Raw genomic sequence first — 12,990 nt, 5'->3', positions numbered from 1 at the left:
ATGTCATCGGCGAACCTCAAAGTTTTTATTTCTTCTCCATTTTAATACCTACTCCGAACTTTTATTTTGTTTCCTTTACTGCTTGTGCTTGCTCAATATACAGATTGAATAACATCGGGGAGAGGCTACAACCCTGTCTCACTCCCTTCCCAACCACTGCTTCCCTTCCATGCCCCTCGACTCTTATAACTGCCATCTGATTTCTGTACAAATTGTAAATAGCCTTTCGCTCCCTGTATTTTACCCCTGCCACCTTTAGAATTTGAAAGAGAGTATTCCAGTCAACATTGTCAAAAACTTTCTCTAAGTCTACAAATGCTAGAAACGTAGGTTTGCCTTTCCTTAATCTTTCTCCTAAGATAACTCGTAAGGTCAGTAATGCCTCACGTGTTCCAATATTTCTACGGAATCCAAAATGATCTTCCCCAAGGTCGGCTTCTACCAGTTTTTCCATTCGTCTGTAAAGAAATCGTGTTTGTATTTTGCAGCTGTGACTTATTAAACTGATAGTTTTTCTTTGGGATTGGAATTATTATATTCTTCTTGAAGTCTGAGGGTATTTCGCCTGTCTCATACATCTTGCTCGCCAGATGGTAGAGTTTTGTCAGGCCTGGCTCTCCCAAGGCCGTCAGTAGTTCTAATGGAATGTTGTCTACTCCCGGGGCCTTGTTTCGACTTAGGTCTTTCAGTGTTCTGTCAAACTCTTCACGCAGTTTCGTATCTCCCAATCTTCATCTACATCCTCTTCCATTTCCGTAATATTGTCCTCAAGAACATCGCCCCAGTATAGATCCTCTATATACTCCTTCCACCTTTCTGCTTTCCCTTCTTTGCTTAGAACTGGGTTCACATCTGAGTTCTTGATATTCATACAAGTGGTTCTCTTTTCTCCAAGGGTCTCTTTAATTTTCCTGTAGGCAGTATCTATCTTACCCCTATTGATATAAGCCTCTACATCTTTACATTTGTCCTCAAGCCATCTTTGCTAAGCCATTTTGCACTTCCTGTCGATCTCATTTTTGAGACGTCTGTATTCCTTTTTACCTGCATCGTTTACTGCATTTTTATATTTTCTCCTTTCATCAATTAAATTAAATATTTCTTCTGTTACCCAAGGAGTTCTACTAGCCGCCGGCCGAAGTGGCCGTGCGGTTAAAGGCGCTGCAGTCTGGAACCGCAAGACCGCTACGGTCGCAGGTTCGAATCCTGCCTCGGGCATGGATGTTTGTGATGTCCTTAGGTTAGTTAGGTTTAACTAGTTCTAAGTTCTAGGGGACTAATGACCTCAGCAGTTGAGTCCCATAGTGCTCAGAGCCATTTGAACCATTTTCTACTAGCCCTCGTCTTTTTACCTACTTGATCCTCTGCAGCCTTCACTACTTCATCCGAGCTACCCATTCTTCTTCTACTGTACTTCTTTCCCCCATTCCTGTCAATTGTGCCCTAATGCTCTCCCTGAAACTCTGTTCAACCTCTGGTTTAGTCAGTTTCTCCAGGTCCTATCTCCTTAAATTCTCACCTTTTTGCAGTTTCTTCAGTTTTAATCTACAGTTCATATCCAATAGATTGTGGTCAGAGTCCACATCTGCCCCTGGAAATGTCTTACAATTTAAAACCCGGTTCCTAAATCTCTGTCTTACCATTATATAATCTATCTTAAACCTGTCAGTATCTCCAGGCTTCTTCCATGTATACAACCTTCTTTCATGATTCTTGAACCAAGTGTAAGCTATGATTAAGTTATGCTCTGTGCAAAAGTCTACCAGGCGGCTTCCTCTTTCATTTCTTAGCCCCAATCCATATTCACCTACTACGTTTCCTTCTCTACCTTTTCCTACTCTCGAATTCCAGTCACCCATGACTATTAAATTTTCGTCTCCCTTCACTATCTGAATAATTTCTTTTATTTCATCACACATTTCATCATTTTCTTCGTCATCTGCAGAGCTAGTTGGCATATAAACTTGTACTACTGTAGTAGGCGTGGGCTTTTTGTGTCTATCTTGGCCACAATAATGCGTTCACTATGCTGTTTGTAGTAGCTTACCCGCACTCCTATATTTTTATTTATTATTAAACCTACTCCTGCATTACCCCTATTTGATCTTGTACTTATAACCCTGTATTCACCTGACCAAAAGTCTTGTTCCTACTGCCACCGAACTTCACTAATTCCCACTATATCTAACTTTAACCTATCCATTTCCCTTTTTAAATTTTCTAATCTACCTGCCCGGTTAAAAGATCTGACATTCCACGCTCCGATCCGTAGAACGCGTTTTCTTTCTCCTGATAACGACGACCTCTTGAGTAGTCCCCGCCCGGAGATCCGAATGGGGGACTATTTTACCTCAGGAATATTTTACCCAAGAGGACGCCATCATCATTTACCATACAGTAAAGCTGCATGCCCTCGGGAAAAATTACGGCCGTAGTTTCCCCTTGCTTTCAGCCGTCCGCAGTACGAGCACAGCAATGCTGTTTTGGTTAATGTTGCAATGCCAGGTCAGTCAATCATCCTGACTGTTGCCCCTGCAACTACTGAAAAGGCTGCTGCCCCTCTTCAGGAACCACACGTTTGTCTGGCCTCTCAACAGATACCCCTCCGTTGTGGTTGCACCTACGGTACGGCCATCTGTATCGCTGAGGCACGCAAGCCTCCCTACCAACGGCAAGGTCTATGGTTCATGGGGAAGGCATAACACATTACCGTGTCTAATATGACCCACCACAACAATGCAAATACATAAGGGGTGGACAAAAATACGCAAACACCAGGAATACAACACATTACCGAGCCTAATACGGTGTAGGAAACCTGTTGGCATTCAAAACAGCTTCCAGTCGCCTATGAATGGATAAATACAGGTCGTTTATATTTTTCAAGGCAATCTTACACCATTTTTCCTGCAACATTGTGGCAAGTTCAGCTAACTATGATAGAGATAGATAGTGATCACATACCCTTCTGTCCAAAGCGCGCCACGAAGGGTCAGTAATATTAAGACCTGGTGACTTGTGGCCAGGGGAGATGCGTCAATTCATCCTCGTGCTCACAAAACGAGTTCTGGACGTGGTGAACTATCTGAACAGGGACCCTCTCGTCTTATAATACAACATCATCACTGCGGAACAAACATTGTATTATGGGGTGGAAATGATGAGTCAAAATGGCCACAAAGCCTGTGGCAGTAATGCCACTTTACAGAGCAATCAAGGGGCCCGTGGAACACCACAATCCGGCTGCCTAAATTATCATCAAACCCCAGCTGCCAGCTGTGTTTCACACTTGCGCCGTAAACTGACCAGAAGTCAGAAACAGTGTGAAACAAGACACACCTGACCAAATAACTTCGTTCCATTGCTCCAAAGACCAGGTTTTATGGCACCGGCACCACGCTTTGACGTACGGGCATTTGCATCACCGATGAGCGGTTTGGTAATTCCAGTTCGCCCTCCAGTTCCCGGATTATGGAGCTTCCTTCGTGTTTTTTTGGCGTTGTGTTCGTGAATGCGATATTCACGTCTGCAAAGACGTTAGCAGGTGTTGCCTCTTATTTTTCGTCACAATGCTCTTCAATGGCCGTCCATCGCGATTACTTGAAAGACACCCTCATCAGCATTGGCACTGTGACAGCCTATGTTTTCCGGTTTGCCTGTATGCGGCATAAATCTGCGGTGCCACTTGAAACACCAAACATCTCGGATCCGTTGGTTACGAAAGCATCCAGCATACGAACACCAAGAAGTTGCCCACACTCGAATTCACTTATCTCTGACACGATGCTCTCACAACTGCTCTGACCACGACTGACTCTTGCAAAGTGTTGAGGACATTGCAGAGGTACCATTTATGGTGAAATACAACAGCGCAACCTGTAGGCTTGGCTAGTACCTTTATTTATGTTCAAGCATGCATTTCTCGCGCTGTTTCCGCAGTTTTGTCCAACCCCTGTACATGGTGTAACAGGTATAAGTGCAGATATTTTTATATGTGGTACCTTAATGGGTACACGCATCAGTGTGTTGGTCGTTTCTTCTGTGCCTTGAATAGTCTTCCGACAAACACGCCACAATCTTTAGGACCTAACTTTTTGCTGCATGGCATTAACTGCGCCACTAAGTGGACTATGCCTGTCAGTATAGACTGGCCGTTTTCGTCCACGCGCCTGCACTTCAACACCCGATCTGCTGCCCAGGGGGAAATTAGCTTTAATGGCTTGCTCTTTCCACGTGTAATTGGAGGTATTGACCAACCTAAACGCTTACGAGTTGTAATACGAGATGTGTTTTTTAAGTAAGTACCGTTTTGAAATTAAAAAAAGACGTGCTAAGATATCTCAATAATTTTATTTTTACATGAAAGCCTGTACCTTAATCTACGCACTGACGCCATTATAGTCCGATTCTTCCTTGTTTTCGTTGTGTACTGAGTGTTTAAGATTCCTCTGATAATCGTGAGTCCCGCCGACTGTGAAGTACGGGCTGTTATAAGATTCGTTAGTGGTAAAGGCCTAAAAGCGATCGATATTCATCGTGAGATCTGTGCAGTTTACGGAGAAAACATTATGAGTGATGGAATGGTAAGAAAGAGGGTGAGAGCATTTAAAGATGGCCCCACAAATGTACATTATCAACAATGGAGTGGGCGACCTTCGGTTTGGTACAGGAAGTGGACAATAAGGTGAGAGAAAACAGACGCTTTACGATTACGTAATGTTTTATATGGCATTGTGACCAATCACTTGAATTATCGAAAGTACGTTGGGTACCGAAAATGTTGACGGTTGTGCAAAAAACCAAACGTTTAGACAGTGCATTGACTTTCCTTGAGCGGTACCACAACGACGGTGATGATTTCTTAAGCCAAATTGTTACGGGCGATGAAACATGGGTGGCCTACGTCACACCAGAATCAAGGCAACAGTCCACGGAAGTAGAGCAAGGGTATCGTTTTGCTGCAAGACAATGCCCGTCCGTATGTGGCGAATCAGACCAAAGATCTCATCACATATTTCCGATGGGAAACTCTAGATCATCCTCCGTACAGCACCGATCTTGCGCCCAGTGACTACCATCTGTTCCTGCACTTGAAGAAACACCTGGGCGGTCAGCGTCTTCAAGACGATGACGAAGTCAAAACAGTGGTGATGCAGTGGTTAACAAGTCAGGCAGCAGACTTCTATGAGGAAGGTATTCAAAACCTGGTACAACGTTATGACAAGTGCCTCAATATTGACGGAAAATATGTAAAAAAGTAGATTAAGGTACAGGCTTTAATGTAAAAATAAAATTATTGAGATATCTTAGCACGTCTTTTTTTTTAATTTCAGAACGGTACTTACTTAAAAAACACACCTCGCAGCTATAATTATCAGTCTGCGAATGTAAATGCTCACGTAATGTTGTTTGGTACACCGTACGCAGTCACCAGTAGGAGTATCTGCATTTAAACTCGATATACCCTGTATCCTCCCACTGGCTGACGTGGCAGTACACTCACGGATTACGATCAGGAAATAAAGTGAGTGTCCTCAATCCGTTTTTGTTGCGCAGATCACCCAAACGTGCGGCTGTTCATAACGCACTCTGGCCTGATGGGGACCCAGGAGGCGCTGTGGGCTGGGGTGCCGATGCTGTGCATGCCCATGTTTGGCGACCAGTTCCTCAACGCCCTCAAGGTGGAGTCCCTGGGAGCCGGCATCAAGCTCGAGTACAAGGACATCACGCACCAGTCGCTGACCAGCGCCATGGACGCCCTCCTCAACGATCCGAGGTGAGGAACTCACACAGGAAAGGTGGAGGATGCAGGCTGCTACCTAAACCTATTGTCCAGAGTGTTTTAAAAGGGTGATGCATTTTTCGTGAATAACTATTACCTCGCTATGGATATTTGAACTAAAATTTCGTTTTCTATTATATCCTTCGTTACTGCACAGTTTTGGTTGTGTATCCATTTCCAGGTGTATGCTGCAACCCATGGAACGTACCTTTTTGGCTACAGTCAAAAATATAGGTTAGTCATAGATTTTAAAAATGCGACGGCCTGGCGATGTACGACTGTACCGTAGCGAGGACTGCAAAATAAGAGGGTATTTTAATCGTAGTCACGACAGCTAGTGCAGAAAATTATTGTCGAACAGAAAATTTATATTGTCTGTTAACCCCGCTGCAAACAAAGCACAGCGTTATTCATAAGCACCAACGGAGGCGCAAAGACGATGGTCGGAAAACTGCAGAATATAGAGAAAATGACGTATAGCATATTGAGTTGTAACACGCGCGTGCCATGGCTGCAGAGCGCTCAACCAAGGAGTAATAACGTCGTAACGTGTACACAAAACACCCGATAATTAAGATCTAATCGTATTGCTTCTTGCCTGCAGATAGGCAACCATACGAACAGAAAGCCAAACCAGTCTGCTGTCATGCCTTACCACGCAGTTCCTTTCAACAACTTCAATTAACTGTTCGCATGTGCTGCCGTCTGCCACGACACAACTAGTGTTCATATTAAGCACCTGCAACGTGAGTTAAAAACATGGGAACATACTCTGTGCACTGACATGTGTCTGTTTTCGGCATGTCTCGTACTTTCCACGTAGCCTTCTTCTGAAACCAACCCCAGAGATACTTACGAATAACTACGTGTGTGCTATCACCTTTCTGTACCATAAAAAAAGCCACGAGTTTCCAAAGCTGTCATTATTTGACAAAACAGCAATAAGAAACCTGTTGATATCAACATAGAGCTGCCTAGTAACAGTCTACGACAAGTAATCTGTTAGCGTCGCGAGCCCTGTAGAACGTTGTTTAATTTTTGGGTTTACTTTATTTTCCACTACATGAAAAAAGCTGAAATTTTCAAACTACTATGTTTCTTGCGCATCCTGACTGACTACGGTACTAGTAATTCGAGATGATGGTAAGTATTGTTTTGTGGTATATCAGCAAAACAGTGATCCTTATATTTCCCATGCATATAGTGACTGCTGTTGCCTATCAATAACTTGTTTCTCCTACGAACCTCTACACTATATCTACGTTTCTAGCAATCTCCTTGTAAGACGTACTTCGTAAACTAACATCCATAAATTAACGCTTATCGTTGTTTATTGAAGGGCGACATTATCTACAAGTCAGACAGTACGTACACAATTTTTTACAAAAACAATGTTGTAATTCAAACTGTAGAACCTAGACTGAAAAATTAGTTGCTTATCGTTTTACCACAATTTTACATAAAGGCACACTTACTTTTCTCCTTTCCAGACCGACAGTGGTTACTGGCATTCACCAGAGCTTCGGAGGCTTCGTTCGACATTTTCATAATATAATGAACCTCATTGTTGTTAGATTCCGTCAGCAGAGAGGTGTCTTCGCAGTGGTCGAAGGTTTAACGATGTTATGCATTTATGTACAACTAGAAGGAAATACTTTTTAATTTGTTTGTAATTTGTCATTATTGAGTAGCATAATACTACCTCATTACGTCAATTTTTAAAATATTTTATGAAAGCTATGCACGGTCGATTTAATTTTGTTAACAGTATGGAATACTGATTCTGATGTACCGGCCGTGTCCAGCAGTTCTTAACAGTTATCAGAATGATCACGAGTTCTTCTTCTGAATAATAATTGTCAATATTCGCCAAACCAGACCCCATGCTGTCATTGTTCCCTTGTCTGCCCTCTCAGTCTGCTGCAGTATAGTCAGAAGCAAACAGTAAGCTGAGTAGCACTTCTAAACAGCATCCCATACGAACAAACCAGTTGCCTCTTTACCTGCGTTACTTTAGGTATCTGGGCTATGCACGACTCTGTTTAAGAATAGCTCGATGTAGGCAAAGGGTCAAGCCGCGCACGTTGGCTTTCATGCCCCGCAGCTGTTTCGCTGTAAATAATAACCTGTAGTAGTGATCCTGCAGTCAAATAGTCTATGCATCGACTAGAATTGCGAGTTAATAAAATTCACGGAAATACAAAATAATCTATGAATAACAACAGTTCTATTTTAATGTCTGTAACTAAGGTAGAGACGGAGAACTATGTTGAATAACGTTTATTCGAGAAAGGACATCTCAAATAAATTGGAAGTGATCCTACGATATTAATTAGAAATACAGGCGGAAAATACCCTTATTAAATGCAGTAAAGTTACATTGAGAGCGTTACGAGAATGGTAGCGAAATTCCCAAACTAAATAGTCATCAAAGATACGCGGAAACTAAGCCCATTTCGTGGTCGCAATATACGACATATTCACCAGCTCAAATCAGTTCAGAGTTCAACATGAGGGTTAACCAAACTAACACATGTGAGATGATGAGTAGAAACTTACACTCTGTCTATTCTCAATTCCGTAAGCAAGCGAAAAAAGAATTCTGGTCTAGAACACATACAGACAACTCAAAATATAAATCCCTTGAGAAAATGAAGTATGGTAGTGGCCGTTCAGTGTGAACAATTATCAGCCACTGCATCAGAATCCACACGATACCATAGACAGGTCTGCCCTCTTGTAGACCGAACATCGTGTCTGGAGTCGCTCCCTTGAGCTCTTCATTCGAAAAGTCGCAGTTTCCACTTGACTTCCAGCTACTGTTCCATTGGCTTAAAGGAGTATAACGAAAAATATATCGTTCTTAAACTCTACATATTTCATTTGATTCGACTCGGCCACTCCCCAGACTAAACTAACGTATTACAACATATTTAAATGAAGATATGTTATAAACATCCGATCACACTCCGATAGTTCACAATAAACATAAATAAAGGTTTGCCTATAAACAAATGGGCTAGTATCCTCGCGCAAGTGCACTCGTGATAAATGACAACAGACTGCCATTAAAAATTGCTCGAACAATTATTAGGCCTGCTTGTCAGAAGCGCCTTTTGGCACCCTTTCTCCAAGGTGGTGTCAGTTAATATATGCGACTGACCACTTCTTAAATTACCATGGTTTTGTATCATCGCTTGTTATGAATATATAAATAAAATTACTGGCAAAATAGTAAACTCTTCGTTAAATATGTACTCCACCAGTATTACAAAACCTGATGTATTCGTGCTGTATTGGCTCAAAGCTCTGAGCACTATGGGACTTAACTTCTGAGGTCATCAGTCCCCTAGAACTTAGAACTACTTAAACCTAACTAACCTAAGTACATCACACACATCCACGCCTGAGGCAGGATTCGAACCCGCGACCGTAGCAGTCGCGCGGTTCCAGACTGTAGCGCCTACAACCGCTCGGCCACCCCGGCCGGCCATTCTGTATTCAGTTGCTATGTAACTGAGGAGGATGAGATGTTGTGAGAGGCATTAGCAGAATGAAATGATATAAAAACGTAATAAATAAAGAAATAAAACAGCTAAAGATACGTATCTTGTAGAGATCATACCTGTAGTGTAATGCTATCATCTGAGATATCGTATGTTGAAATCTCATGGAGCATTTGGAAATTGTTAATTCAAAGGTTCATTGTGAAAATCTTTATTCACAGTGAAATAGTAACTGAAATACTGTTGTGCCAAGGATACACCTCCTTCTTCTGAGATCGCAAATGTATTCAAATTTGCTTCAATACTTACTGTGAATTACACTGAAGCGCCAAAGAAACTGGTATAGGCATGCGTATTCAAATACAGAGATATGTAAACAAGCAGAAAACGGCGCTGCGGTAAGACAATAAGTGTCTGGCGCAGTTGTTAGATCAGTTACTGCTGCTACAATGGCAGTTTATCCAGATTTAAGTGAATTTGAACGTGGTATTATAATCGGCGCACCAGCGACGGGATACAGGATCTCCGAGGTAGCGATGAAATGGAGATTGTCCCTTATCACTATTTCACAAGCGTACCGTGAATATAAGGTATCCGTTAAAACATCAAATTTCCGTCATCGCTGCGGCCGGAAAAAGATTCTGGAAGAATGGGGCCAACAACGACTGAACAGAATCGTTCAACGTGACAGAAGAGCAACCCTTCCGCAAATTACTGCAGATTTCAATGCTTGGCCATCCACAAGTGTCAGCTTGCGAACCATTCAACGAATCGTCATCGATATGGGCTTTCGGAGCAGAAGGCCCACTCGTGTACGCTTAATGAATGCACGACACAAAGCCTTACGCCTCGCGCCGGCCGCGGTGGTCTAGCGGTTCAGGCGCTCAGTCCGGAACCGCGCGACTGCTACGGTCGCAGGTTCGAATCCTGCCTCGGGCATGGATGTGTGTGATGTCCTTAGGTTAGTTAGGTTTAAGTAGTTCTAAGTTCTAGGGGACTGATGACCACAGATGTTAAGTCCCATAGTGCTCAGAGCCATTTGAACCTTACGCCTCGCATGGGCGCGTCAACACCGAAATTGGACTGTTGATGACTTGAAAAAAGCTGCCTGGTCGGACAAGTCTCGTTTCAAATCGTTTCGAGGGGATGGACGCGTACGGGTATGGAGAAAACCACATGAATCCATGGACCCTGCATGTCAGCAGGGGAATGTTCAAGCTGGTGGAGACTCTGCAGTGGTGTAGGGCGTGTGCAGTTGGAATGATATGGGACCCGTGGTACGTCTAATACGACTCTGTCTCCAGACATGAATATTATTGCGCATATCTGGCATGTCTTGTAACGAGCTGTTCAGAAGAGATCTCCACCTCCCTCGTATTGTTACGGATTTATGGGCAGTCCTGCAGGATTCATGGTGTCAGTTCCCTTCATCACGACTTCAGACATTAGTCGAGTCCAAGCCACTTTGTGTTGCGGCAGTTCTGTATTCTCGCGGAGGCCCTACACGATATTAGGCAGGTGTACCAATTTCTTTGCTCTTCAGTGTATTACAGCTTCTGAAAGAGATATAAGACGCCGTCTGTAGGCTTGTCTTGCACTCTTTTATTTCTTGGAGCGTCTCCTGCATATACGCCATGCGAGCAACAGCCGTCAAAATCCCCCGTAGTGGGATGTTCCGCATTTCGGCCACACTGCTCGTCCTTGTAGCTGGCCGGCCCGAAGTGGTCACCTAGCCGAATTGTCCGCGGCGAGGCCCCAGCCCACTGTCACGAATTTACCTTACCTTGTACCAGTTCTACGTGGCTGAATTCCTAGCTTACATATGCATGACGTTATAGACTTCGGAGCAAACGAACTTTTAGACAGCATAAACGGCGATCTTTCTTAAATTATGATTTGTCATACGGACGACAAACGACTAATGCAAAACACTGAATTACGCAGGAGAATACATTTATCGTCAAGCGACATCATGCACAACTTTCGATTCTCCATTGCCTGATATTAGTACTCTTGGTTTTTTTCTGAAAGAGAGTGAATTTTGAACACGTAGTGCAAGTAGTCGTAGTACAATAATTACGATAAATGTGCATAGCGTGTTGGTATACCGGCAATCAGCATCTCTATGGATGTTAAAATGGCGTCAAAGAGTACGTAGTCAGATGCATTAAAACGTCTGCTTCAATCCGTTGACCACGAACTGTTACAGTTGACTACAAAAGCCATAAATGTATTGCGAAGAGACCATGAGAGGCACATGTTGGTAATTCGCATTACGTGAAAACTATTGAAATGTGGTTCGACAAGCTTTTCGCTACCTGTGTGAGTAAACATGTATTTGTACTACCTGTGGTCAAAGGAATGCTTCCAAATACTAGAAAAATTCGGGATGGTGGGGAGCGGGGCGGATTTTTAAATACAGGCGTCATATTGCCTCTTTGGAAAAAGACATTTATGAAATTTATGCAGTCTTCTTAGCACCAAGCATTCCTGAATGTTAGCAACAATGCAGCATTTGTTGACAGGTACCGCGAGCGCGCCAAGCAGCTGTCTCGGCTGTTCCGGGACCGCCCCCGGCCGCCGCTGGAGGAGGCGGTGTACTGGGTGGAGTACGTCATCAGGCACCGGGGGGCGCCGCACCTGAGGTCCGCCGCGCTGGACCTGGCCTGGTACCAGTACCTGCTGCTAGACGTCGCTGCCTTCGTGATAGCGGCTGCGTCGGCTGTTACCGTCTTAACGTACTTGGTGGTGTGCAAGATTCTGAGGCTCTTCAACATCAAAAAGAGCTCAAAGCACGCGAAGAAGATGGAAAAGAAGATGAAGTGAGTTCGCTGGACTACGTTTCAAAGTTTCTAACTGCGTTGACTAAGTGATATGGACTACACTGAGACTCTCTGTGATTGCAGAAACAATTAAATGAGCATATGGAATGTAACTTTGTTTTACAAAAATGAAGATTTCGTCAGCAAGAGTCACTGGTCATGATTTGCATTGAATGTAACAGTGTAGCAACAGTGTAAGAATTAATTTTCTTCATCTTTAATAAGCTGGCAGCTACAGTGTCGAAGTGCTGTGGCCAGCACAGACACGTGCCTACTAGAGGAGTACGAGAGCACTTATATCCGAGTTTTGCATCTTATTTCAATAATAAAATCTTTATGACGACCTCAGTGCCATTATCTCTTCACAGTGAATCGATAAAACTTCCATTAAGTCCATCCTTCCCCATGAGTTCCCATAATTTTCCTGAAGTATGTGGCGCTCGCTGTGTTAGTCAGTGGCTTGCTATTTAACTAATTTGTTAATGAAAATGATAATGTTATTTCATTACAGTGAGTAATTACAAAATAATTTTTTCTCCCGGCTATAGATTTGGTCAAGCTGTTAAAGAAATCCGAGTTAACGTTGTGTTAAAGTGTTGTTGTGGGTTGTGTAAGTGCCACTAAATCACAGTTCATACAACAAATTCTACACAACTATTGATTATGATGGCAACGGTTATCTTCAGCAAAATCATCATTAAAACCATCGAATATCAGCCGCGCACAACACTGACGTATGTTACCTGAAACAATATTCTTCGCAACTCGTGCGTAATTAATTTCGGCTCCAGACATCAGCAAGAAAAGTTTGTTATATGGATTGTGCTAGGAGCACTGTTTTTAAAGAACCAATCTGATTCGAATTATTTTCATTAAAATG

General features: G+C 43.1%; 1 protein-coding gene across 1 annotated transcript in view; it reads left to right on the top strand.

Annotated features, from left to right (window-relative positions):
* The window catches only part of LOC126263218 (UDP-glucosyltransferase 2-like), an 85,772-nt gene extending 73,319 nt beyond the window's left edge, over window positions 1–12,453 (top strand). The window contains exons 6-7 of the mRNA XM_049960287.1: window positions 5,557–5,776; window positions 11,814–12,453. Of these exons, the coding sequence (XP_049816244.1) occupies window positions 5,557–5,776; window positions 11,814–12,114 (521 nt within the window). The 3' untranslated portion in view covers window positions 12,115–12,453. The remainder of the gene's footprint in view (window positions 1–5,556; window positions 5,777–11,813) is intronic.
* The last annotated feature ends 537 nt before the right edge of the window (window positions 12,454–12,990 follow it).

The sequence above is a fragment of the Schistocerca nitens genome, chromosome 6 (assembly GCF_023898315.1).
Source record: "Schistocerca nitens isolate TAMUIC-IGC-003100 chromosome 6, iqSchNite1.1, whole genome shotgun sequence".
NCBI lineage: Eukaryota > Metazoa > Arthropoda > Insecta > Orthoptera > Acrididae > Schistocerca > Schistocerca nitens.
This window is presented reverse-complemented; position numbering and strand designations above follow the sequence as displayed.